At 41.5% G+C, this 24864-nt stretch overlaps 1 protein-coding gene across 20 annotated transcripts in view; it reads left to right on the plus strand.

The window, feature by feature from the left end:
• IKZF1 (IKAROS family zinc finger 1) overlaps positions 1–24864 on the plus strand; it is a 74254-nt gene that overhangs the window by 10169 nt on the left and 39221 nt on the right. For all 20 annotated transcript variants that reach the window (XM_040548507.1, XM_040548496.1, XM_040548504.1 and 17 more), the window contains 2 exons: positions 3916–3969; positions 11468–11587. In XM_040548507.1, coding sequence (XP_040404441.1) covers positions 3930–3969; positions 11468–11587 — 160 coding nt within the window. In that variant the 5' untranslated portion in view covers positions 3916–3929. The remainder of the gene's footprint in view (positions 1–3915; positions 3970–11467; positions 11588–24864) is intronic.

Genomic DNA, 24864 nt, shown 5'->3' on the forward strand with positions numbered 1-24864 from the left:
TAGCCTTTCAGCTTTAGTGTGTGTTTATTATTAATTAGCTCAATAGCTTAGGACTGCAACATTTGATTCTTTTTCCAAAACATTAGAGTAGCTTTATCTGTGATCTGGTATTTGAATTGTGAAGAGGAAAACACACAGGTTTGAGTTCTGTGTCTGAAAAGACTTGAAGAAATGGTTATATATATTTTTGGTGGGAACTTGGGAGCTCTTTCAGTAAGGGCGCAAACTTTGAAGCTCTTTGGATTCCTAAACACAAAGATCTGGTATCACCTAGGTGCTGGTCCATTTCCTGCTATAAATGAGAGCTACATGTATTCACTGTTTGTGAGTAAGACAGCTTTGGTGAGCTGCCCACCCATCTTTTGATTTCTAATGTAGGCTCCTAAGTTACCTGCTAATGTAAGCAGATGAAAGTGCATTGAAGACAGTGAAGTCAAACATGCTTCTTATGCTAGTGATAAATTTGATTCTGTAGACACAACTTGCAATGAAAAGTTGTAAAACATTTTTTTGCTTGACAAAACAAACAGAGTCACATGTCATAAACACTTCTTAAAAATAAAAATAAAAATGTTTGTAAAGGTCTGTTGATTGACAAATTTATATCAAATAGATACTTTGGTATAAATCCTGATATCCATACATAAGGCTCTCTTGTGCTTTCCTGGAACCTGGTGTCAATATTTCTGCTAGAGCAGAGGAGGAAAGGGAGGCAAACATAGGTCATAGCTTCCTATTCATAGATTTACTATGCCAAAGCCAAAGAGGCGAATTCCACTTTTAGCACTTAAAATTTAGCCCAGGCCACGTTATGCCCAAGTCCTGTTTGAAAAACATGGTAACGATAACAGAGCCCAAACCAACACACTGTTGCCATTGCAGAATTGGGGGTGGAGGGATGCCCTGCCATGTTTATTTTGATGATAGGGAGCCTACACCGAAGTTAGCTGCAATTTTATTGGTATTTACCAGATACCATAGCGTAATATAGTGTAGGAGTGTAATTTTCCCCTGTGAGTGGTTCAGAACATCTTTAGGATTTTTTTTAAGTTCTTTTTTTGTTGTTGTTTTATCCATTTGATTAGTGCTTGTGGATCTTCATCTACATTTAGGAACCACGCTTAATTGTTCTAAGTAATCGTTAGAGGAAAAAAATCTTGCCCTCCTCAATTTTCCACTGTCTCTATTTTTCTTCCCATGTTTCATCCCCAGGAAATGGAAGAGAATTCATCTCTGATAACGGAGGGCATCAGTTTTAGGACAGACGGTAGTCTACTCTCACAGAAAGTAAGCCAGGGAATATTCCATTGATAATAATAATAATATAAAAAAAATAACAACCTGTACTCCAGTTTACCTCCCCATTTAAGAACTGGGGAGTGTTTTCAAATTGAATTCTGTCTGATGGCAGCCAAAGGCAGGAAGGAGTACAACGGAAGTGTGATGCCGAAGTTGCACAAATGCTAAATGCAAAGCTTGTCATGCCAAGGGCAGGTAAATTCAGGAATACTGAAATGGAAGCATGGCTTTTAAATACTCTTGTCTGGAAAAAAAAAAAAAAAAAAAAAGTGGCAAACACCATCGATTTCCCTAAAGAAGGTATTTTCTCCTTTGTCACTTCCTCCTCCCACTGTCATTCCCAGCCCTGCCGAAGCCCTAAGCCGTTGTGAAAAGGCGGGTGCAGTAGGAATGAAGTACCCTTCATGAATGTGATTCCCTTCTTGTGGACATTTTCTTGGGATGCTTTCTGTGGTTGTCTGAGGTTCACTGTATTCTGTGGAAAAATGTGTAGTAGTCAACTGATTAATAGCAGCCAGGTGACCCATGCAGGCAGTAATAAATGCATGGGCATGTCTTTTTTTTTTTTTCTTCCTTTGTGTTCAGTCATGCTTGCAGGAGAAATTAGGGACTGAGCAATGTTGCAGTATACCACCTGCCATAACTGCACCTCATTTCCAGTTACTGAGCAGGCTACCATTATAGAAAGGTGTTGGGTTTTCCCTCTTGCAAGAGAAGCTGCATTTCCCACTGACTACTTATTTAAAAATGGACCAATTGAATGCTCCTCAGTCCCATAGGAACCAATGCAAATTGTTGGGTGGTAGGTGACTTTTTGTGTTTTGCATAGCTGTAATCAGTTCTGAGAATTACATATAGAAGTTACACAAATTGTTTTGTCTGGAATTAAAAGTTTAAGACAGAATAAAGCAGAACAAAGCATTATTGAACATTAAGTAGTGCCATGGTAGGTGTGCAACAGGTAGAACGTTCTGTGAGAATTCAGATCTTTTTTTGCAAGCTGCATAGGCAAAAAACTGTTCCTCAACCTATCTGCAGTCCTGCAGTCTCCACTCTCTTTCTGCAAGTCTAACATGGAAGGAAGGGAAGCCAGCTTTTGCAAGGTGGGGCAGCAGTGTGTCGGACCTCAGATATACTGCTGGCATACAGAAGCGAGTGAGGAGGCCATCAAATTTACGAGATGAATATCTGTGACCACTGCTATTACACTTCTCCACTGCAGTTTGCTGGGTAGCGGGCTGAAGACTTTGGGGGGGGGGGGGGGTGTGGAAGGCAAATTATGCAAGTTGGGTTAAAAAGGTGAGGCTATCATTGGTACCCTTTCTGTAGGAACCCAGGCCACACCCTCATCCACTTCTAACCCTCGAGAAAATGCATCTTCTTTAATCCCAGGAAGCAGGGTTGGTGGGGGAAGTCTCTGGGTTTTAAGGAACACCAAAGAGCCAGCTCCCTTTCTGGAGGGATGTGAAGTCAGTCACGTCCCGCTGGAGACGTGACCTTTCATGCCGTAGCTGAACAGAGAGCTCACAGGCCTTTTCCCCTCCCCACCTGAGGCCACCTCAGCCAACCACACCAGACTTTGAGGCCGGAGCGGGTTGTGCTGGGACTACCTGCTCTGGCAACATGTATGTTATGCACGGGGCTACCAGCTGTCCGCAGCTGGCACACGGGGCCAGGGCCTGCCAGCTCCTGTGCCGGCTGAGAACCTGAGCTATATTTCTACCCCACTAACCCTCCGCCTGCTTCTCCCTGGTGTTTGTGGTCAGTGGTCGCTCACTCTTCGGAACATGGTGTGTCGCAAGAGGAGGGCAGGAGCTTCCCAGTATGACTTACCAGGCGGCGGAGCCAGCCATCTGTCAGCAAAACAGGAAGGCCTGGGTTCCTTTTCTCTCCTGGGCTCGTTTCGCTATTTTAGGGAGCTGTACTTCTCCCTGTGTAGCGCGAGGCCGGTGTGGTCTGAAGGAAGGACTCCTGAACGAGTGAGGGGCCAAAGCCTGAGGCTGCTGTTCTGCCCATCTGCTGCTGCTTGAGGTGTATTCATTATTAATGGAGGTAGTGGCGGTGGCTGCTCAGATATGCAGCCCTGCCTGGGTAAATGAGACATTCTTCAGCAAATTGCTTCGTTTTTTGATTGCTGATTGTACGCGTGTCACCAAACTGACTCAAGGTTCATCGATGCATGCTCAGTAAATTAGAAAGAACATAACTATGGATCAACCAAGAGAATGAATTCTGTGCCTACAATGACCCAGGGCCATTTAATTTTCTGCTTAATTTTGTTGCAGTCAGTTTGCATTTTGGGTTATTATGCAGTAGGAAATTAACAATAAATAACAAATTTGGTCCTCCTGTGCTTGTAATGATATTTTTATAAATCTTTGTAATGCTGTTTTTAAAAGGATCAAGGTCTGTGCCAGTCTGATACTCCAGCAAGTATGCAGGGAGGAAATAAAGAGAAAAATACATTATTCTTCCCAGATAATCTTATAGTTAAATAGCAAAGGGCTTTTATTCTTTCCCCTTCTTTCTCCTTCTATGTGCGTGTGTGGGGGGGTTCTTTTTCTGTGTGTATGTGTGTTATTTTGCATTAACTTAAGGCTTTTCCTCTCTTCTCAGATAACTTGAGGAAAATGGAAACAGATGAGGCTCAAGATATGTCCCAGGTTTCAGGTGAGGTCCTTAACAAATACATCTATAAAGAAAATCCTAAATTCCTGCTCATCTTTCGAGCACAGTACAATGTTTTTCTTGTTGTCAATAAAATTGCTTTGGGTCTTTTTTAAAAACCAGAATGGGAATTGAGATATAATTAATGATATCACTTAATATCAAGCTCAACAGTGCGTGGATTTTCTAAAAGGAACTGGGTAAATAAAGAAGTCAAGGGAATATAGCAGCATAGAAGTAATTTTGCATTAAACCTGTGGTAGCGTATCCCTGAAGCATGGTCAGGTGCACATATACACTCTTTCTTTTGGGAGCAAAATTCTGATTGTTACAAAATAAATACAGAACAAAGTTCACCAGACAGGAGGGGGGCAAATACTAATTAAAAGCAAACATACTTTATTTACCACAAAGGATTATTTGACTTTTTCCAAAGCTTTTGGTTTTACTTACAAACATTTAAAAAGGAAAAAGAAAAGGACTGATTGACACAAAACTTTAAGCTTGTAACTTCTTTTATCCAATGTGATAGTATTTTGAAAAATGTTTGAACAATAGAGAAAGTAGGTTTCTAAAATTTGCCCTGTGGTGGCATGGATAGGATTTTGCAGTCTTATCCCATATTGATATTCCTATGGGGAGTTCAATTCTTAATTTCCTTGGAAATTAGTTCTTTAGCAAATTGGTACTGGAACTTAGCAAAGCAACACTTATTAATACTTCAGTGCTTCAGCAGTTGAAAAAGGACAAGTTAGCCCCTTTCCTAGTTTCCCTGATGTGTTGACAGCTGCAACGGTTAATGGCTTTCAGTTTTCACTTTTAGTGTTCAGACTTGAGCACGCCAGCACTGTTCACTGGGGCCTCCTTCCGGCATAGGCACTGGGCACATGGCTCATTTTCAAGCGAGAGCTCTTGGGCACTGCAGGTTCAAGACCTGGAGGCCAACTGTAAGGTCCTGGTACAGTGTGGCTGGCCAAGTTATGTTTTTCCTGACATATATGAACACAATTTTCTCTCTGTATTTTTTTTTCTTTCTTTATAAAAATGTTGAGGAGTTTCCACAAAAATTGCAACTGAGGACATTTAGTGTCATCTGAAAATTGAAAATCAGAAACACCAATATAATAATTCTTGAAAGAACACCAATATTCTTCATGCTAACAGAATAAATTCTTCATGCTAACAGAATATTCTCAGTCATATTTGGTATAGGGAAGTCATTCCTAGTCAGCACTATGGTGGCATGTTGCACTCCCCTCCTCAGTTAACAACTTTAAAATTGCAGCTGGGTGTACTTAACAGCAATGTTCTGCTGTGTGCTGAAAAAGTTCGTAAATGAAATAAAATATGTCCTGTACCTGCTGTGTTTGGAGCATGTGTGGCTCCAACAGAAAAGGCAGTTGGCTTTTACTCCTGCAACTCTTTTGTGCTGACAAAACACTGTGGATCTGCTTAGGGCACTGAGACGGGCAATGATTTGAGCCCAGCTGTTCTGCATGCTGCAGAAGCCCTTTCCTGCTCGCGTGAGCTCCTGCCCCCAGGAGCTCTGACCTCCTCTTCCTGCATGGCGTCACATACTGCCCTGGATTCCCACACCTAGCCTTTGTGGTATTATCACAGTGGCATTAACCCAAGTTCACACCTGTTGCCTCTTACAAGGGCACTGCTATTTTTCTTTGGATGTAAGGAGGAAGAATGTGGAAGATGCTACCTTGAGTCAAGAAATGGATTAGAAGGTCATACACTTTGCCTTCTTTATGGTCTGCCTCTTCCTCTGAGAGGGGAGATTTGCAGGAAACATTGTGAATGTAAGTGTGCATTTAAATATAAATACTTGTAGATAATTTGTAGCTCTCAAAGTTTTCAGGGTCTGCAGTACTTTCCAGTGCCTTTTAGCATTTCTAGCAACTCATGCTGATGAGAATAGTAATCTTCTGTGATGAGGGTTTCCTAGTAAATATATCATTGTAAGAGGAATTTTACCTCTGAAAAAGACATAGACCTACACAAACAGACTACAGAAAAAAAAAAAAAAAAGAAAAAAAAAAGTTTTGCACTGAACTCTTCCTGTTCTTCCTGTCCCCAAGCTGCTGATAATTTCATCTGGTTCTTTCTGTGAGCAGAGGGTGTGGGTTGTATTGGATTGTTAGCTGGATTTGTGAACAAGTGGCCAAAAAAAGAACTTGCAAATGTACTTTCATTTATGATGTGAGTTGCTTGTGAACACAGCCTTCTGCACACAGGTGTTTGTCAGATCACCTTCCATAGATATTGACTCCTCATCAGCTCTTACTTGACCTTGGAAGTAGAGGATCTGCAGATACAGGGATCTTACTCCTTTCTCACAGGCTGGCAGATCCAGAAAGGCATTTTCCCCCTCTTGTCCTCTTCCTGGGATTCTACATTCTTCTTGGATGCATCCTTGCATGGCGAGGGAGCTCTGCTCTATATTGAGAACCAGTTAGACAGTTGCACAGTTTCAGGAACGTGGGATTGTCATGCCAGCTGAAAAGTACTTCTATTTGTTTCTCCTGCTCTGTGACTAATGCTCATCAGATGTAGAATACTCTGAGATTTTGGAATTAGGTGACTTGGCCCAGCACACTGGGCTGTGCTTTTAAAAAAATAGTTGGGGGGGATTGCTTTTTTTTTTTTTTTTTTCAACCACCAGAAATAAAATAGTTCTCCAGAAACAGTCTTCCAGCTCAAAGGCAGTGTTTTTAACCATTTGCCCTATGCAGCTGTAGCTGACTCAGGTGTGGCAGGGGTGAGCTGGGCCAACAGAGTGTAAAACTCGCGTGAGTGAGCCAAACCCCACGTGTGTGCAGGCATTCCCACGTCTGGGAATCCAGGCATTGCTTGCTCCTGGAGGAACCGAAATACTGTGAGATCAGCTCAGAGTTCATGCTTTTTATTCTTCTCCTGAAAGTGATATTTCATGAGGCAAGCAGTTGCAGTTCTGAAATGAGGGGAGAGCTGACATACATTTAACCAAACGGTATCCGGCACCCATACAAGAGAGTCAGAAAACACAGATAATATCTCACTTAACAAGCAGTATTTTTCCTGCCTTTTTTTCTCTCAGTTCTAGGGCCTAACAGTTAAGGAAGATGAAAAAACAGTGCAAATATTTCCACATCTAACGTAAAAAGATCCCCCCAGCACCTACAGGCTGTGCCACACTCCGCAAAAGCAGGAAGAGTTTTGCATTTGAAATTCTTGCTAGATTCTGGGGAGGTGTAAATGAGTGTATCCTGAGCTGATTTCTACCACCTGAGAGCCTGGGTGCTGTCCCAGCATGACTATCCCCTCATTCACCTGGAAATGGAGGTTCTGCTAGTGAAAATGGGACATGAACTGGGTTCTGACTGTCATCTAGAAAACCTGAATATTGCTGTTCTTGCTTAACTTTGTCAGTGGTTCCAGTATTCCCATACAAAACAACCCTCAGGTATTAAATACATCCAACATTCCTTTGTGAAAGAGTAGTGAGCTAAATTTCTGTAAGAAATCCTGTCCTGGCTTTCTTTTTAACAGCTGTAGCTTTAGCAACACCATTTTGGCATGTGAATGGAAGAGCTTCCAGAACTGAGTGGGGAACTTAAAGCACCACGAGGCACACAAACTTTGACAGGAATAAATTACAGAGCTGGGTACTTCGTTCCCTTCCTCTCTTTCCTCATATCTTTATTAAACTGGTAGGGCACAGATGAGGATACTGAAGTACTGAGGATCTTACCAGACACCATTGATAGGTTAGGCCATTCTGTGAAAATTTTCATACAGAGATGGCAATGTTCGGAAATCTAAGACCGTCTTTCAGAGCTTCAGTACGAATTGGTGTTAATGTGTCATACACCCTGCATTTGAAGTCACTTGTGTTTATGACTTAACCAAGGGCACCATCAGTCAGTGTCAGAGCCAGAAATAGAAATTCAGCTCTACAGCTCCGTTGTCTTCATTTGGTATCTCACATGGCTCTGTATAAAAGTAATAATAGTAATCATAAGACAAAAACAACTCCAGAGATTAATTTATGCCTCATTACCATCTTTGAGCAAAAATATAAAATAAGAATGGAATGTCTATGATACTTTGCTCTGTTATATGACATTTTAATACTTTATGCCAGTATTTGCACTAGCTTTTTTTTTTTTTTATCTCTGTCCTTTTGACCAGTCATTATTCTAGACACGCCTGTTAGAAAGTAAATGGGAAACTGTTCCTCCTTTCCTTTGCCCCTTTTCCATTTCTAAATTCATTGGCAAAAGGATGTTAGTGAGATTGCATATCTGTAAGATTACCATGCAGTGGTGAACTTATCATGGTGTAACAATTTAGATGTAGTTAAGGCATGAAATACGAATATCATGCTCTGGAATCCAAAACACAGAACTCAACAAATATATCTATTTAAATCAACTATTTTTACTCTGCCTTTTTGCATGCAGGGATTTCTCTATCATGTGTAACATGAAGAAATCAAATGATGTGAGATGAGTCAGTAAAGCCAAACTTACTCAGTAAAGTTTTCTTAGCTGCAATCTCCTGTGAAGAGGAAAGTGTACCAGATCTGAAGTTTCAGCCCCACCAAGTCCGTGAAGCTGGTCTGATTCATGCCACCTGGGCAAATGACTATTAATTTAACATGTAGAAGGTCCGTACCAGTTTAATAAACTCAAACTGTTCACCATAAACTGTGAAAGGACTGATCTACTACAAGGTTTCTTTTCCAAAAGAGCGCATCGACTTATCTTCAAAACATCTTACTTTGTCTACTTATTTTAGGATGCCTAACTGCATGTTAAGAAAGTTTTTGTTTACTGTTTGTTATCTCAGAGCTCTGATACTGTGTGTTTATATGGGTTAGCCACATGGGTAGCCATAAAAGCCTTCAGCTTTTTTAGGTTAACTGTACTTCTGAATCTAGAGTAAGGCAAAGCATCAACTTCCATTTGTGTAACTGGGAGCATACTTTGAACCTTGGAAGTTGCACGTGGCTTTCGATTATTTTTAACAAATGTCCTTAAGCTAGATGTAGTGTCAAGAGAGCTGGTTCTGACCAGACTACCTCTTGCCCTCAGATTAACCTTCTGGTATTTCGTTTATTTTTTGCTTGTTTTGGTTTCAGTTGTTGTTTTGTTGCTGTATTTTTCTGGAGGGGGAGAAGTTGAAAAACATGGAATATTTCAGCTGTCTCTCCTCACCCATGCCTCCTATCTGTAAGATATATCTCAGCTCGGCATGCATGGGATTTGCATCAGAAAAGCTTCTGGCAGTTCTTTAAGTTCCTTAAATCCCATAAATAAATGCTTTTACTTTCCTCTGCTGTGAAATTCAGTCCTTCTTTTCCATTTACACAATCCACCCTCGCTGTTGCACTCACATGTGGTGGGCATGACCTTGTCCATTGAACAACACAGCACAGAAGCTGAAGCCTTATGAAACCATCTAGTCCATGCCACTGCCTGGGCAGCACTGGTCTTTAGCTGTCCTCAGGTCCTCTGGCTGGGCAGATTTAGATGGTTCACCTGGTGCTGCTCCCACCATCTCTTTTCAGAGATTACTCCACAGTTTGATAGGTGCATCATTAAGAAATGTTCATTTCATTCATTTAAACCTAGATTTGTGCATGGATACAACCCACACCAGCAAATTTCCCCACTGTTATCCTATCTTCAAATATTTTGAGCTGATCCTCACTAAAGGATTAGTCATTCAAGGCAGTTAAGGATCAGAGAGATCAAAGTTGTTTGTTGTCCTTCTTTCAAGGACATACAAATACATATTTTAAACAATATTTATTGTGGGAATTTGGGGCACCTACACTCTTCTCCTGCAAATGAGAGAACACAGATTATCCCAGTGCAAGGGGGTTTCAGTTGCATGGCCCTCGGGGCACAGGGGGATATTGCACAGCAGGGCAGCCTTTCCCTTGGCCTGAGGAGGAAGCCATGACTGGGACTGTCATAGATGGGAGCAGCCCAAAGTTTGCCAGGCCCCTGGAAGAGAGCGAAATGATGTGTAAGATGACTTAAACCTACCTGGCTTTCCTGCTGTGATCAGTAAACAGCTCAGAAAGCATGCTGCTTTGCTCCGTCCTGGAGGTTGGAGGTTGAAAACCACTTTCTTTTTTTCCCAAGTCCCCTCTAGAGCAAATCCGTAACTGGCATCTCAAGACGGTTATCACTTAAGTAAACAATATCTGTTTTAATTTTTCCTTTTGTGAGAACTGATTTCAGAATTAATAAATGTTTGTGTGTTAATGCAGGAATGCTCATTAGAAAAAACACTAATTGGCTAGGCCTCTGTGCCATGAAATTGCTGCCCCTGATGCTGTGCTGGTTGCCATAGGATGTCTAATAGATTGCATTACTGTAAATTGGTAACATCTCCATTTTGGAGACAAAGGTCTTATGTCAATATTACTGAGTTCAGATACTTATCTGGGCTATTATTCTTTGCTATTAATTCAACGACTAGTCTCTTTGTAATAATCAAGGAAACTAATCGTGTAATAATTCTTTTGGTAGTTGCTTCCACGGCATGTTTTGCTAGCAGATACGTGAAATCATTTTAAAAGAAGCTCTGCAAGACAGGGATTACTGTGAGCAGTACATGTATGCTATGACTGAGAGCTAACCAAGAAACCATTTCTGGAAGTGCACTACTTAGCAGGAGTTATTTTCCTTACTGTATTGCATTTGGCACTAAAACAGTTCCATTATATCTAAAATAGACTAAAGTACTAGATTGGTTTGTTCTGCAAAACCTTGTGTATGAAGGATACTGGGGTTTGTTTCCTATTTACAAATAAGTGATCATAAAACGTTTGGAGTCATGCTTTGACTGACCCCTCCTAATTGTACGTGTTTTTAGGAGGTCCCAGGAGCTGTAGGCACTTAATTACTTGTGGGTACAAAGACCAGCCAAAGCTTGATCTGTGGGTATTAGCGAACCTTGCTGAAGATTTAGGTGAATTTTTAGCTGAAGATCAAATTTTATTCTTTGGGTAGTTCTGTTAGAGCTCCAGAATATTTGTGGGTTAGACTTCACTATGTTCTTGAAGCAAAAAAAGGACATGCTCTCAAGAAGCTTTTGCAGAAGAAGAGTATTTAAAACAAAGACCATTTGATACCCTTTATTCTCTGTCAGTCTACGTTGGCTGAACTGGATCTTCTGAGCACAGCAGCTGAAAAGCATGTGTGTGCTATGAACACCCAAAAGGTTAAGATTTGTAATCATGTATCCAGAATTCAGTAAATTTGGAAGAAAAAATGGCCACACATTCATCTCACAGATACAATTCCCCTGTGTTCTAAAGGAGCTTTCTTTGCAGGACAACAGGTTTTGGTCCTGAAGAATGTCATACTTTTAGTAGGGTTACTAATTGACAACTTCTTTTTTGTTAAGTTTTATTTGGTTTGTGGTTCCTCTTATGGTATTATTTGAAAATGAGGCTATTCTGATGACTCACTGATGCTGCTTTCTTCACTACTAGGAAAGGAAAGTCCTCCAATTAGTGATGTCCCAGATGATGCAGATGAACCTATGCCTGTACCAGAGGACCTTTCAACTAGTACTGGAGGACAACAGAGTGCTAAGAATGAGAGAGTCTTGGGTAAGATGACTAGTCCACTCTGATGGGAAGTATTACACAGTATAATGTTAAAGTCCTTTGTAGCATGCTGGTATACAAGAAGGTCCTGTGCTTTTTCACCTCATTCAGCAAAGGATTACTCAGGTGCTTAGTGTTTTTTGTGCAATCATCTCTTGGGGAAAGGCATTTTGAAGGACACCAAGCCTTTTCATCTGCAGAGAAGTTAAAAAGATCTAACTATTTATCTTATTTCTAAAGCATGACTGATTGCATGAAATTCCCCCCAGGAAAGATTGTTTTCATTCTGTGTAGGAAATGGAAAGAAATATGTGGTACCAGGTCAAAACTACCTGAACTCAGATTTGATACAAATTCAAGAGACTCGCAGATATTTTTATTATTATTTGAATGCTATTTTGAATGTTAACTGCTATTAAGATTTTTCCAGAAATGTCATAGTAGAAAACATATTATTTGTGTTTCAGATTCTGCCATCTGATCTTCATTTTTCCTTGTGTTTTTAACTGGGGAGAGTTTTAAAATACACTTGAATTTTGTTTTTCTAGGTAAAAGTCCACCATCAATAGCCTATTGGATTATTTTCAAGAGATGATTTTGCAAAATGCTGATCCTTTTTAGGAATCCCAAGGTCCACAAGAAGGACTAGTGATGCTGCTGACTGCTGTATGCATCAGCTCACGTGTAGGCTGCTAAAAAAAATTGACAGTGTTACTTGAGTGTGATGCTCGTTTGCCAGGAGGGGAGGGGGGTGGGGGGAAAGCACAATGACTCCCAGAATACCAGAATGCTTTGATCAATGCCCTGTGTGATAAATATTTCAGGACAGAAGTGTCTACCAAAACATGTTTTTCTGCAAATAAAAGTATTGCTCTTCATTTTAACATTCCCATTGTAAAAATGAGTGTCAGGGTGGAAGACTGTTTACAGAAAGACAGCCATTGCCTTTTAATGTTTATAGTCTAAGGAAGTCCAGTAAAGGATGGTAGGTATAAAGGGAGATTGAGAAGGCAAAATAACCAAGCCAAAGTAATACAGCAGGATGGTGTCAGCATTAGGAATACAGCCTACTTCCAAATGCCAGCGCTAACTAGTAGGTAATGCAGCATCTTTTGCAGCTTCACTTGACCGTTTGATCCCCTCTTCCCAAAAATGTGCATGTAAAATTCAGCTCCTACATTCATATGGACACACCTAATGAACCAAGTTAATTTTTAAAAAATGCATTTTAATAAACTGATCACTTAACTAGAGCTTTTTTCTCAACCTGTAGCTCTTTAGACAAAATCCTGCCTTTACTGCTTGTCTGTTAACTCAGTAAAACAAGTTAAGCCTCCTTTCTCCCACGGTAACGAAATCCTACAAAATATTCCAGACTCAATAAAAAAAGAATAATACTTTTAAAAGTCCCTTGTCTAAAACTGAATAATCACACAGGATTTTGTATTGAATATAGTTCATTTGCATTGAATATAGTTCACCTCACAAATATCACGCAGAATCAGCAATGATGAAATTTATGTTTGCTGATGATGTAATTATTTTCCCAGTAGTTCAATTATTTATCAATAGAAGCACATATTAAAAGTTACTGTAATAAATGAAGGAGAAAATGTTATTTTTGGTGTCTGAAATACAAATTCCATCTGTTGTTCTCATTAGTTTTACTTTGTGCACTCAGCAATAAAACAGATTTTACTTGTCCTGACTTCAACATTTTTTCTACAGCCACTTTCTCTAGCTGTAGCGCTTTGGTTTAGAAGGATACATCTTGTAATGAGGTGTTTACCATAGCCAACAGACAGAAAGACAATTCATAGCATTTTGTCTTACAGATAATCTTAACTGTAGGTTTCAACTCCAACTCTTGTCATGTTTGTCTTTTCTGTAAAGCTGCACATACTTTTACCTCTTCTGCTTCCTTTTCTAGCCCTTAACCTGACTTTTTGAAAGAGTATACTTTAAAAAATATATATTCCCCTTATTCAAAACAAACAAACAAACAAAAAAAGATCTGAACACGTGCACCAAATGTGTCATGATCTGAATGATTGCTCTGCACATTCTGGATCATTGTCAGATCAGTCTTTTAGTGATAAAGCAATGCCTTAGGAGGGGTGTTTGGCTTATATGATGCCATAGATCTACTAGGGATGAAGGAGACCATCTTTTTATGTTGGTCTGGCAGCATAGGCAGGCTTTGTGTTCAGTTCACTGCTGTCATCTCTAAGTCCTAGGATCTGTTTCTCACGTCTATGACAAAACTTAGGTAGAAAAGGATGCTCTGAAAATGTAGTTTGGTAGATAAGCAGGAGGTTATTGTAAAGAACCACTGATGTTATATATATCTTACAGCTGGGAGATAGACTGTGGCCTATGATAACCGACAGGCAGTGCACATGAGCAGATACAACCAGGCAACACTTTTTCTCTGTATGACTTTCCTAATGTTCCATCTGCTTCTGTCATGAAAAGGGAATCCCCTGTGCACTTTGCTGCATATGCATTCTACTTGATCCGTGGCACCCTGAAAGAACAGCTGTCCTCACTGCATGCACTGAGGAATGTTAATTTGAGTCAGGCATTTATCAAAGAGGGCCACTAGGCTCTGGAGCACTTTTTGTACAAGTAGTGTTATAGATGTGACAATGGAAATTGCAGTTTTCTTAAATGAAGAGAACAACTATTTACCTCATCTTACTAAAATTAGGTGAGAAATCTGTTGTTAATTTTAATCAGCCTGTGAGATAGAAATGTTCAAATGACCGTTTGCTTACTCAGATTTGTAGTAACACTTCATGAAACCTTTAACCCCGGTGTCAAAAGTTTAATTACCTTCTTCATCAATTTAGCATTTTAAAGGTCAAAGATTAGGGGAAATAAGTTATTTTTAGAAAAGAAAGATAGGCTCTAGCTCCTCTGTGTATTTTTAAAATCTCCTTTCTTTCTTCTTCAAACTCTAGACTGAGATTTGAACTTGGTTCTATAGACCTGATAGAGAGAACCATTTGAAACATTTTTCCCTCTCTCAATGAAGGTGAAGCAGACTTCATAAATTAAAGTACTAAATTCACCTGCCAGATTTTCATTGGTGCATTCAGTTTTTGAGTGTCTCAATTAAAACGACTAGAAGGGGTACACATTTCAAAGGGAGGTGTTCAGATGTTCATTAAACGTATGCTCTGAGTTGTGTCCTCAGACAGCGAAACTCAAGGCATGGGTTGCTTCTGACCAATGCAAAAATAATAAATGGGTGTGAAAAGGTCATTTGTGGAAGCCATTGACAGCTTGTAGTAATACCTCCAAGTAGCACAGCAAAGCTGAAGCATATTAAAAAAAGTGTCCTGGTTACTGCTACATCTCTTCATTTCCTTCATGAGCTTGCTATCTTTTTAACGTTACAAATCCCAGAATGCCATCACGAGTTGAGCAGCTTCCTCCTGCAAATATTATTTCTGCTGATCTGTCCACTAAGTCTTCGCCCTTCCTTATCTTCTTCTCCACCCCAGGTTTCCTTCTCAAGCTGATCTGGTCCATATGGCTTTTCTTTTATTTCTTTTAATCTGCTCACCCACCTGCTCTATGTTGCAGGACTTAGTTGTTCTAGAAAACACAGTGAAGGCTTTCAGACAAGCAAAGAGCTGGATTTTTAAGGCACAAGAGACTCTACTGAGTCTCTCTCTAAGAGACCATCCATATTGGTCCATGAAGTTCCTAAATACTTTTGGAACTTCTGATCTAAGTTATTTAGAAGTACATATGTCAGTGAAATTCCATTCAATTAAAAATTAGTGCTTTGTAGCCTATTTTAGAGGGATGGGCGTATTTCCCGTGCTAACCTGTAACACAGAAGCTGATTTGAAACATCTTCTGCTGATTTTTGCTGCCTCTGTTCAAGTTTCAAGTTAAATGTTGCGTGCACCTTTTGTGGATAATCAGTACTGAACATCCTGTGTGTGGTAGATGGTTGCAACTTAGGACTGTTTCTGCCTGGGGACTGCATCCTAATTCAAGCCATGTGTGGGAAGCTAATGATTCAGTGAGCTGTAGGTCAGACCCTGCTTCTTGCAGAAAAAGCCACTTGTAGCAGTGGTAGCACTTGCCTAAAAGGGCAACCAGAACATTTCTTTATCATTACCTGCCCATACCGTAGTTGGCCATGGGTGAAAAACACAAAGTCATCTCAGAGTTTCACTGACCTTAGAAAGAGACTGTGGGCTCAGGGGCTCACCATTTCTGTACTGACAGCTGCCTGATGCTGAAGATGACCATTTAGACTTTCAACACCTAATTCATGGGTTTCTCACTGAAAAAAAAAAGTGATCGTACCTTAGTCGTGGATTACAGTATGGGCCTGAAATATACAACACATACAGATAGTCTTCTTCCTGAGAGGGGGTAGTGGGGAGACCTCATCTCACAAAATTGGGTTAAAACATGGGACAGCTGACAGAAGAAGTGCTTTATTTCCTTAAAAGGAGCTCAGGCGCTCGAGAGCCAGGACATGAGCAGTGCCGAGGGGCCGCCAGGCCAACCACAGCAGCGTGCCATTACATCAAGCTGCTGCAACCCATGCAGAGCTGGGTGGAGGCAGAGCAAAAGTGTGGAAAGGCCGCAGGCGGAGGGGAGAAGGGAGAAAAGCCAAAAGGGGAAGTGCCCCACCCCGGCTTGCAAAATCGGTCCCGTTGCTTGAGACAGGTCCGGCTCGCTGCTGCCCTGGCACTTTTGTAGGGCAGGGAAAGGGGTTGAGGAAAAAGACTGCCAGAGCCAAAAGCACTCCTCCTGTAGGAGTTCAGTTGCTCTAAGGGTATTATGTTGTGTGTGAATAATAAAATGCATGTGACATGTATGCACGTGGACATGTTGTTATTCAGAGAGCTAACATAATCGGGAGGGCCATATAATGTGTTTTGCTTGCTCAGATTTCAGATGTATATCTCTGTTGTTCAAAGGTATGAACCTTTTCATACCTTTTCAATAGGAGCCGATTAGCCTTAATAAATAATTGCTGATGAAACCTCACATAATGCAGTTTTACCAGCCCTGAGAGTGGAGAGAAAATTTGTTTCCAGATGTTTTGGGGAGCTTTAAGAATTGTCTTTAGAGTACTCACATAACCCTCCACAATGAAACAGGGCTTGAAAGTCCAACTGAGGAGACTTCTCAAGGAATTGAAAAACTTGTAAGTGAAATATTTTAGGAACTTTTTGAAATAGGGAAGTTGGGGATCTCCCCTCTTGCTTGGTCTGAAGCCCCCATTTCTAGCCCCAAACAAGTCCCCCATTGAATATTGCGAGCTCTGAGACCCTGTTGGTCCCAGAAGGGGAACGCAGGAGATACTTTTGTCAGGGTTATTTTCAATTTGTATGCAAAATTCTTGTGGGAATTTGCATAGAGGAGGATGGGATGGTTAAGTGGGAGAAGGCACGTGACAGGTTTCATGAATGCCCTTATGTATGCTGTATGTTATGTACAATGTATGCCAGTCTTCAAAGATACGTTTTGCTTGTGCAAAGTGTGAAACAATATGTTAGAGTGAGGTGCAGAATATGAAGGTATATGGGGCCATAGGAAAGCTGAAGTATTCACCATGCTACCAGAGCCAAGGTCTGCCGAACGTAATGACTTACGGCTTAGCAAAATGGGCATGGATTTTCAAGAGGCCCGTGAAAAACAGCCCTCTTATTGAAAGCAAATTCCTTTGTCAAATTTAAAAATGCCTGCTGCAATGATGGAGGCTGAACATTTTGAAAACCAACTTGCAGGTAGTTTTTTGAAGGACCCATGAGGAGAACTGCCATAGTCCCAGTGTGTGTGCACACCAGTAGCTCAGTTAACTCAATCCATGCAAAGCACAGCCAGACCGTTATGTAACCTGTCATGTAAAATTTTGTAAAACCTCGTAAAACCAGAGCACGTGATAAAATCAAATCCTTGAGAACAGAACTGATCCTAAAAAAAAAAAAAAAAAAAAAAAAAAAAAAAAAAAGTTGCACTTTTCCAACAATTTCCATTTCATTTTGCGAGGAGTTTTTCTGCTCCTCACCCCTTTGGTAGAAGCGTGGCTTCTGTTGCCACTGTGTGGCAACATAATGTCGCAGCAGATGATGAAGCTACCTATTTATTTTTCCCTATTTCTCCAGAGCTGCGTAGTTTGTGGAGCTGCAGCCAATTCCATGAGTGCCTGCTGGGTTTCAGAGGGGTACATCAGTGCAAAAGGCAGGGAGAGCCTCAAAGCCGTGCAAGTCGTATTTCTTCACTGTTGAGAAAGCAGCGAGCATCATTTGAACTGGAGACATGCAGTATGTTTAGCTGTGTGGCTTTTAAGTACGGATACTGAGCCTGCTGATCTAATCTGCAGTTAGAGGAAGTTGTCTTTATCTCAGCAGAAGAGATGTGCCTCAGAGATAAGCCCCTTTCTAGCTCGGGAGTTAAAATTATCTAGCAGGATCTCAGCCGTGGCTGCAGCACAACTCAGAAGCACAGGGCTTTGGCTGGAAGTGGGGCATATTTTAAGCTGGGGAGGACCTCTCTTTAACTGCAGCTTGCTAAGCCTCAGGTTATTTTAGGGGAATGACTGCACCGTGAGTCTGGATGGACCTCCCAGCACCACCCATCCCTCTATTTCATACTATTTCTTGTTTACTGTTTCTTGTAGGCTTGCTTGCTTTTCGTCTTGAGCAATTTCTCGTTCAACCTGAGCGCTCTACCCCAAGTGGAAAGGTTAACTGCTGGACTGAGGCACAGCATGAGAACCACCTGCCTCCACAGAGGCACTGTTTTGGAATGAGCTGCTGTTTTGATTTAGTTCAAACTCTCCTTGCATTTCTGTAATTTCAGGTCTTGCTGTGGTGCCTCACTGGGAGGAGGCTGTTTCTGGCTGCAGCTGACCTGCAGTGGCGTGCCCTCCCCAAAGTGCAAGCCTCCCAAGCGCTGTCCCACAGCAAAACGTGCAAATGAAGTGTCCCTGTGGCTGCATCCCTGCATTACAGATTTGCAGGATTGTTGTGCTGCCACGGTTTCCGCAGTGTAGAACAAGCCCTTTAATGGAGGGAGCTGCTTTCTGGAGCTGTAATCTTAAAGCCAGAAACGAACACCCCTTATTGCATCAGGGCAGAGGTTTGTCCCTGAACCATTCTCATTGAGCTCACTAGGTGAGGCTGCTTGAAGCCTCAAAAGATGGTGTCTCCAGAAAAAAAAACACGACACATTGCCACATGTGCAGTAGGTAGGAATGCTGTAGCAGCCAGCACAGGCTCGCTCTCAGTGTGTCAGTTATGGGGAAGAAGTGTGACCACAGCAAGCTGAACTGCGAACATGAAGCAGCTGGGACCCCAGGCTTTTGGTCCCCAGAGACAACTTGTTGGAAATTATCTTGCGTCATCCAGCTGCCTTCCTGAATAAGCAAGCCAGCAGAGCAGCAGCCCAAAAGCAGGTTAGACCTACAACATGCAATTTGAGACACTTTCTGCTGCTCCCACCCTCCTAGATGGGTGAATTCTGCATTGTAAAAGTAATCAGTTTGGTGTGTGTTTCTCTTTCCTTGTTTTTTACACATTTTTAAGTTGGAGGTAGTGCCTAGTTCTTCTGTTCATTTGCCATTTGGGGACATGTTTCTCAGAAAACACTCTTAGGTGTCTAAGTTATAGGTATAAGAAATCCCAAGAAGGTGTCTAATCTATCCTTCCACCATCAGCCATAGGAACACCACAGGCACCAAATGGGATTTTTGGAAGTAACTCTTGCCCCTTTGATTTCAACTGTAACATGCCAAAATTCATATCTAAAAATTGAATTAAGAATCCCATTGAAGATTTGTAGAGGATTAGTAAACGCAGAGACAACACAATTACTTTCACTTTAAAATCAGAACAAGGCTGCTCCAAAAATGAAAGTAAAGCTCCATGTTTTGCTCTTTGGTTTTCACCTTCCATTTCCCCTGTTTCTCCTCCCCCAAAGATAGTCCAAAAGTATCTAATTTGGGAAGTTTAATAAATATAGCAAAGGTGGAGAAATTTAGCTGAATGAGTTGACTTCCACTCTTCCAAGCCACATAGCAGAGTTTAATGGAAAAAAAAAAAAAAAGGAGAGAGAGAAGAGACCCAGTATCTTCTGTACTGAAGAGTAAGGAGAACTTTCACATAAGCCTGTTTTTGTTTTGTTTCGTTTTTTTACCCTGGAAATGTAACTTCTGAGGAAGAAGTAGCTCTCACCAGAGTTTTCAGTAACTTCTAGATTATTTTATGGAACGACGTAAGAACTTGCTTGCTTTCTGACCTCTCCTATAAAAAAAATAAATAGAGAGGTCTAAAAGGGATTGCTTGGTCCTTCGTATAACACAGCATCTGCACATGATTTTAACCCTCCCTGCTGATTAAGTAATGTAACAGAAATATTTAGTGCAATGGAAAGGTGGGTTTTAACTAGTGGGTTGGTGACACTTCCAGCTTGTTTTGCAATTAATAGAAGAGGAAATATTCATTCTCCATATTTCATCATTTAAAAGCATCCTGTATTTGTAAGAAGCAGTGATCGGCCAACATCCCCACTATGGATTTGAACTTCCCAAAATTTTGGTGGGTTTTGTGTTTTGTTTTTTGTCTGAGCTGAGAGCTTTGTGTTGTGATTTTCAATGATGGCTTAGGGTATTTTGGGGGGAGATCAGTCCCTTCTCGCTCACAGTACTGTGCACCTCAGCATTACATGGACTGAGTTATTGAGCCTATTTTTTCCTGCTGTGAATATGTGTTGCAATGCTCGGAAGTGGTGGCAGTGGTTGGTGTTGAAGTGGGATGGTTTCACTAGCACTGAAATGGCTCCTGCCAGCTAGGGAACTCTGCCATTTCTGCACCCCTCGTACTGCCTCTGTGTTTTGGAGATATCTTCCCAGGTCTTTCTGTATGAGAATTTCTTTTCAGGGGAGAACAACACGTGCACACATGCACATAAAGAATTCACCACAAAAAACTGATTAGCCGTACTGTGGGGTCAGTGGGACAGACTGAGACCTGCTGCTTGCCTTCTGTGCTAAGATTCACAAATGGAAAGAAACACCTAGGTGGCTGAAGAAAGTGTCAAATTGTACATGATTCCTCCCAACCCCAACCCTAACCCACCAGCTGGCTGGATTCACAATTTGGCCTGTGAATTTCACTGTTTCTTCTGAGCAAACCACCCAGTTGCTCCCTCTGCTTCCCTGCTCATTGTCCTGCCAGTATGGAAGTGCTCAGCTCTGGTTTCCCCTGGCTGAAGCCATGAGCAAAGAGCTGAAAATATCCCCTCAACATCAACACGACTTTGCCACAGAGGCACCTTCCTTTTTGAATCACGACTACTCAGTTTTCCTTCCAGAATCCAAATAATTCTGTAACTAACACCTCACATTGCTGAGAGTTGGAGGAGAGGTAGGGAAGTGCTGTGGACCAGCATGCTTGCTGGGACTTTGTCCTACTGCAGGTGTGGACCTACAACAATTTATCTAGAAGTCATTTAGGAACTAGACTTTTCTGGCAGGGGGTTGAGCTTCCTTCCCATTTGTCCACATAACGGCAAGTAGAAATAAAAATGAGAAATGATAATGTGCTAGCGGAAAACTTCAGTGGCTTTAGAGCCTAACACGTGTAAAAGACAAGGAATGAATAATGGTAATGAGGCATTACCTCTGGTAGCAACACATTTGTTTAATCTTACCCTGCATTGCTAGTAGATCCTAGTAGAATTCGTATGCTATCATGGGCTTATTGCAGTGTTAAGTGGATTTTTTTTCTCCCTGCAAAACAGTCTCAAGAAGTCTCATATTGTTTGTTCTGTAATTACACATTAATGAGTCTGCACATTTGCTATACACTGTAACCATTGCTAATAAGCTCTTTTCCTCTGTGCTGTGAAAGAGACTGATTTATACAATACACAAGTTAGCCCTTTGCGTTAAAGAGCCAGTGCAAAAATATTTTTCATTCCCACAACTTTTTGTCATTCATTGCTTCTCTTTCATAATCCCTTTGTAGTTTGAAATGACTGTATTTTCCAGCCAAAGGGAGGCATTTATTCCATTTTCTCTCTTTTACACATGTAAGGGCACACACATGCACACATGTACGTACAAAGATATGTCTGTCTGCACACATAAAAGTATATGCCTGCAAAGCCAAATTCCTCTGTGTGTATGTGTGTGTGTAAAAAATTGAAAGAGAGCACGCGTACACAAAAGAGCATTTCTCTTGAAAGCTGAGCTTTTCATTCTTTTTACAGGGGAAATGAAAAAAGCTATCAAACATACACTCTGAAAAAAATAAATGCATGTAACAAAAAAAGAGGAAAATGTTAGTTCCTACTAACTCGTCTGTATCCCTGTAAGAAACCCAAGTGTAAATTCCACTCGGGAAGTGGGCAGCAGCTGAGGAAGATACATTTGTACCCGTTGTGGCTTTTGCAGACTCTGTAGAGCCTAGGAGCCTCTCTGCTCTGGAGGTGGATGTTTTGGGCCACCAAGAAGTTAATGAAGAAAGGAGGATCTGGGAAGAGGAGAGGGAGAGTCGTGCTCCATCTCCATCCTTTCTCTCCACTCCTCGCCTTGCAGGTGGTGCCCTGCAGAGCCTGTGTGCAGCACTGCTGAGTCCAGTGAGGTTGGCATGAAGGAGGTGGTGTTCACTTTTCCCATACTGTACTCCTGGCTCAGCAGGTGAAGGTATACATGGGCTTTTGGGGTTGTCTCCTTGCAGCACGAGGGGTCATGATGGGAGGATGGCAGCCACCCCCTCATGCTGATGCTCCAGAGGGGACATGCATTGGGAAGTGACCAAAGGCTCCAGGGTCCTGGGAGAGAGTTTCCTGCAGGTATCGCTGCTCCACAGAGAGGGAGGGCTCCTCCTCTCTCCTGAGAAGAGGCCAAGGAGTTTCATGGGCTTCCTGTCTGAATAAAGGCAAAGTACAGGGCCCTGTCCCCAGACCCCCTCAAGCCCTGTGAGCTCTCCTGATGTAAATAGCCATTCACTAGTTTGGTCACCTCTGATGGGCATCAGTTTAAGTGCTGTTCATTCACTTGTTAAGATATTTTATTCACTTAATTTCCTACAGTGTCCATCAGATAGAGTCCGTAATGGAGAGTGAGGACTAAGCTGATGAAGTGGTTTCCTCAGAAGATTCTTTTACAGTCCTATTCTAAATTTAGCTTTGCACAGTGAAGCTTTGGGAGACATCTGGTCCTCAAAACAGAAGGATAGAAGACTGACACGTTGAAACAATTACATGGAAAAAGCTGATATAATATCTTTTATCTCTCGTTTGAGATACAGCTTTCCACTAAAAGCTGATGCATGCCTAACTCGATAACTTTCTTAGAGATGTTTCGGTAGCTAATTGAGCAAATAAGTACAAAAGCACGATTAAAAGAACAACTGTAACAGATGTAGTGATGGACCCTTCCACCCTCCCATCCCAGAAAGCAACAGTGATATTCAGGGAATCTCCTTATGCAAGTCTTGGGGAGCTACAGCTGGGTGCAAAATATGACGCCTCCTCACAAGGGCTAGGCTGATTGAGCAAAACGCAGCCCCCAGCCTTCCTCAGTGAGGACTACTGTTTGCTGTACAATGTTTTGTTTTTTGTTTTGTTTTGTTTTGTTTTTCACCACTCTCTTTTACCCTCAGTGAGACAGAGCACAGATAGTTATGTTACATGCATACTTCCTGAGAACACAGTGATCCACACGTTCTGGGCTGTGGGTTGCATTTTTCATGTTCGGGCCTGGGATGGGAGTTCATCAGATAGCAACGTGGAGCTCTAGCAAGTAGCACATTTGCATCAGCAGAAACAAATTTCACAAGACTTGCTGGGAAGGTTTGCCGCAGCATGCCACGGCCCTGCACTGCTAACAGCCACTGCACATTCATTCGATAAAAAGATGACAACAGAAAATGAAACTTTTAACGTTCTCTTCTATAAGCACTGAGAAGCACATTGCACTGGAGGCATGAGCCCACGGCTCACATCAGCTTTGCTGGGACTTGGTGGAGCCTTTCAGTAAAGGGAACGTGCAGCTGTGGATGAGGCCAGCTGCGTGTGTCCTGGTGGCCAGGAGAGCTCTCAGCACTGCTGAGACAAGGGGCAACCAAATGAACAAAACATCACTGGTTGGTCCAATATTTTGTTTCTACTTGCTGACCAGTTTACTGATTAATGACTTATTTCCTAAAGGCCAAACCTGCACATTTGCCTGGCAGTGACCTGGTTTAGCCTGTATGACCCAGTAGGCCATATTATATTTTCAGATGTATGTGTTCACAGGTGGTGGAGTTTGCAGGATTAAGTTTGCTTTCTGGACCTCACGCTGTACTCCACAGTGCAATGCAGACAGAGCACAGATATCAAAGTTTGCCTTAGCTAATATGAAATAACAGCTTCTCTAGAGCTGCTTTGCATTTTAATAAGAAAGGTTTTTCACCTTTTCCATTTGCCTCACTCTTAGTCCAGCCACACTGAGTGTTAGCATGAAATTTAGGTGCATTGTGAAACCTGGATTGAGTAGTATTGGAGCAGTCTCTCCAACTTGGTAGCAACAAGTAGTTGCAATATGGTAGTTTATGGGAAAGAAGGAGGTTTCCTAGTGTGTAGTAGCACATTAGGTGATTTTTTCACATGCCTAAGCAGCCTAGGATTTTTATTTTATTGACACTGAACATGGGAATGAACTTATAGACACAGCTTTAGAGAGAAACTAGTCACTGTGTGAGTAGTGCTATCAGAATGATCAAATTCTGTGTAAATTATATTCAGCAAGAATATAATTTTGAGTCTTACCAGTTCTCAGATTTTGAGTTCAGTGATGTTCCCTTAAACACACAAACAGACACACACACACATTTAGATGCTTGCAGAGTCAGAACTTCAGAGTTTTGCCTGTCTAAAAACCATCCCTATTTGGCACTTTAATAGGCTCCATCACTGGCAAATAAAAGTGGCTGCATGAAATATACAGGTGCACAGCAGAAAACTTGTAACAGATACTCTTATAAGCTTTTGTGTTTGGTAAACATGCAGCAAGCACAGTGTGTGTTCTTTTGAAGTATATGGAAAGTGCTTTAAGCATAAACTGAGCAGATGTTTTCAAAAGAGACAAAGAGTCCTTCAAGCAAAGGGCACTTACACTGTCTAGGACATGCAACCAAGAGCAGAGAGGAAATTTGACAAAACTCTACCTGATAGATACTTTCAAATAATCCATAAATGCTGAGAGAGCAAGAAATGCCAAGGCTGATAGTCTGAACAGATCACAAACACTT

The sequence above is a fragment of the Cygnus olor genome, chromosome 2, assembly GCF_009769625.2.
Source record: "Cygnus olor isolate bCygOlo1 chromosome 2, bCygOlo1.pri.v2, whole genome shotgun sequence".
In the NCBI taxonomy this organism is placed as follows: Eukaryota; Metazoa; Chordata; class Aves; order Anseriformes; family Anatidae; genus Cygnus; species Cygnus olor.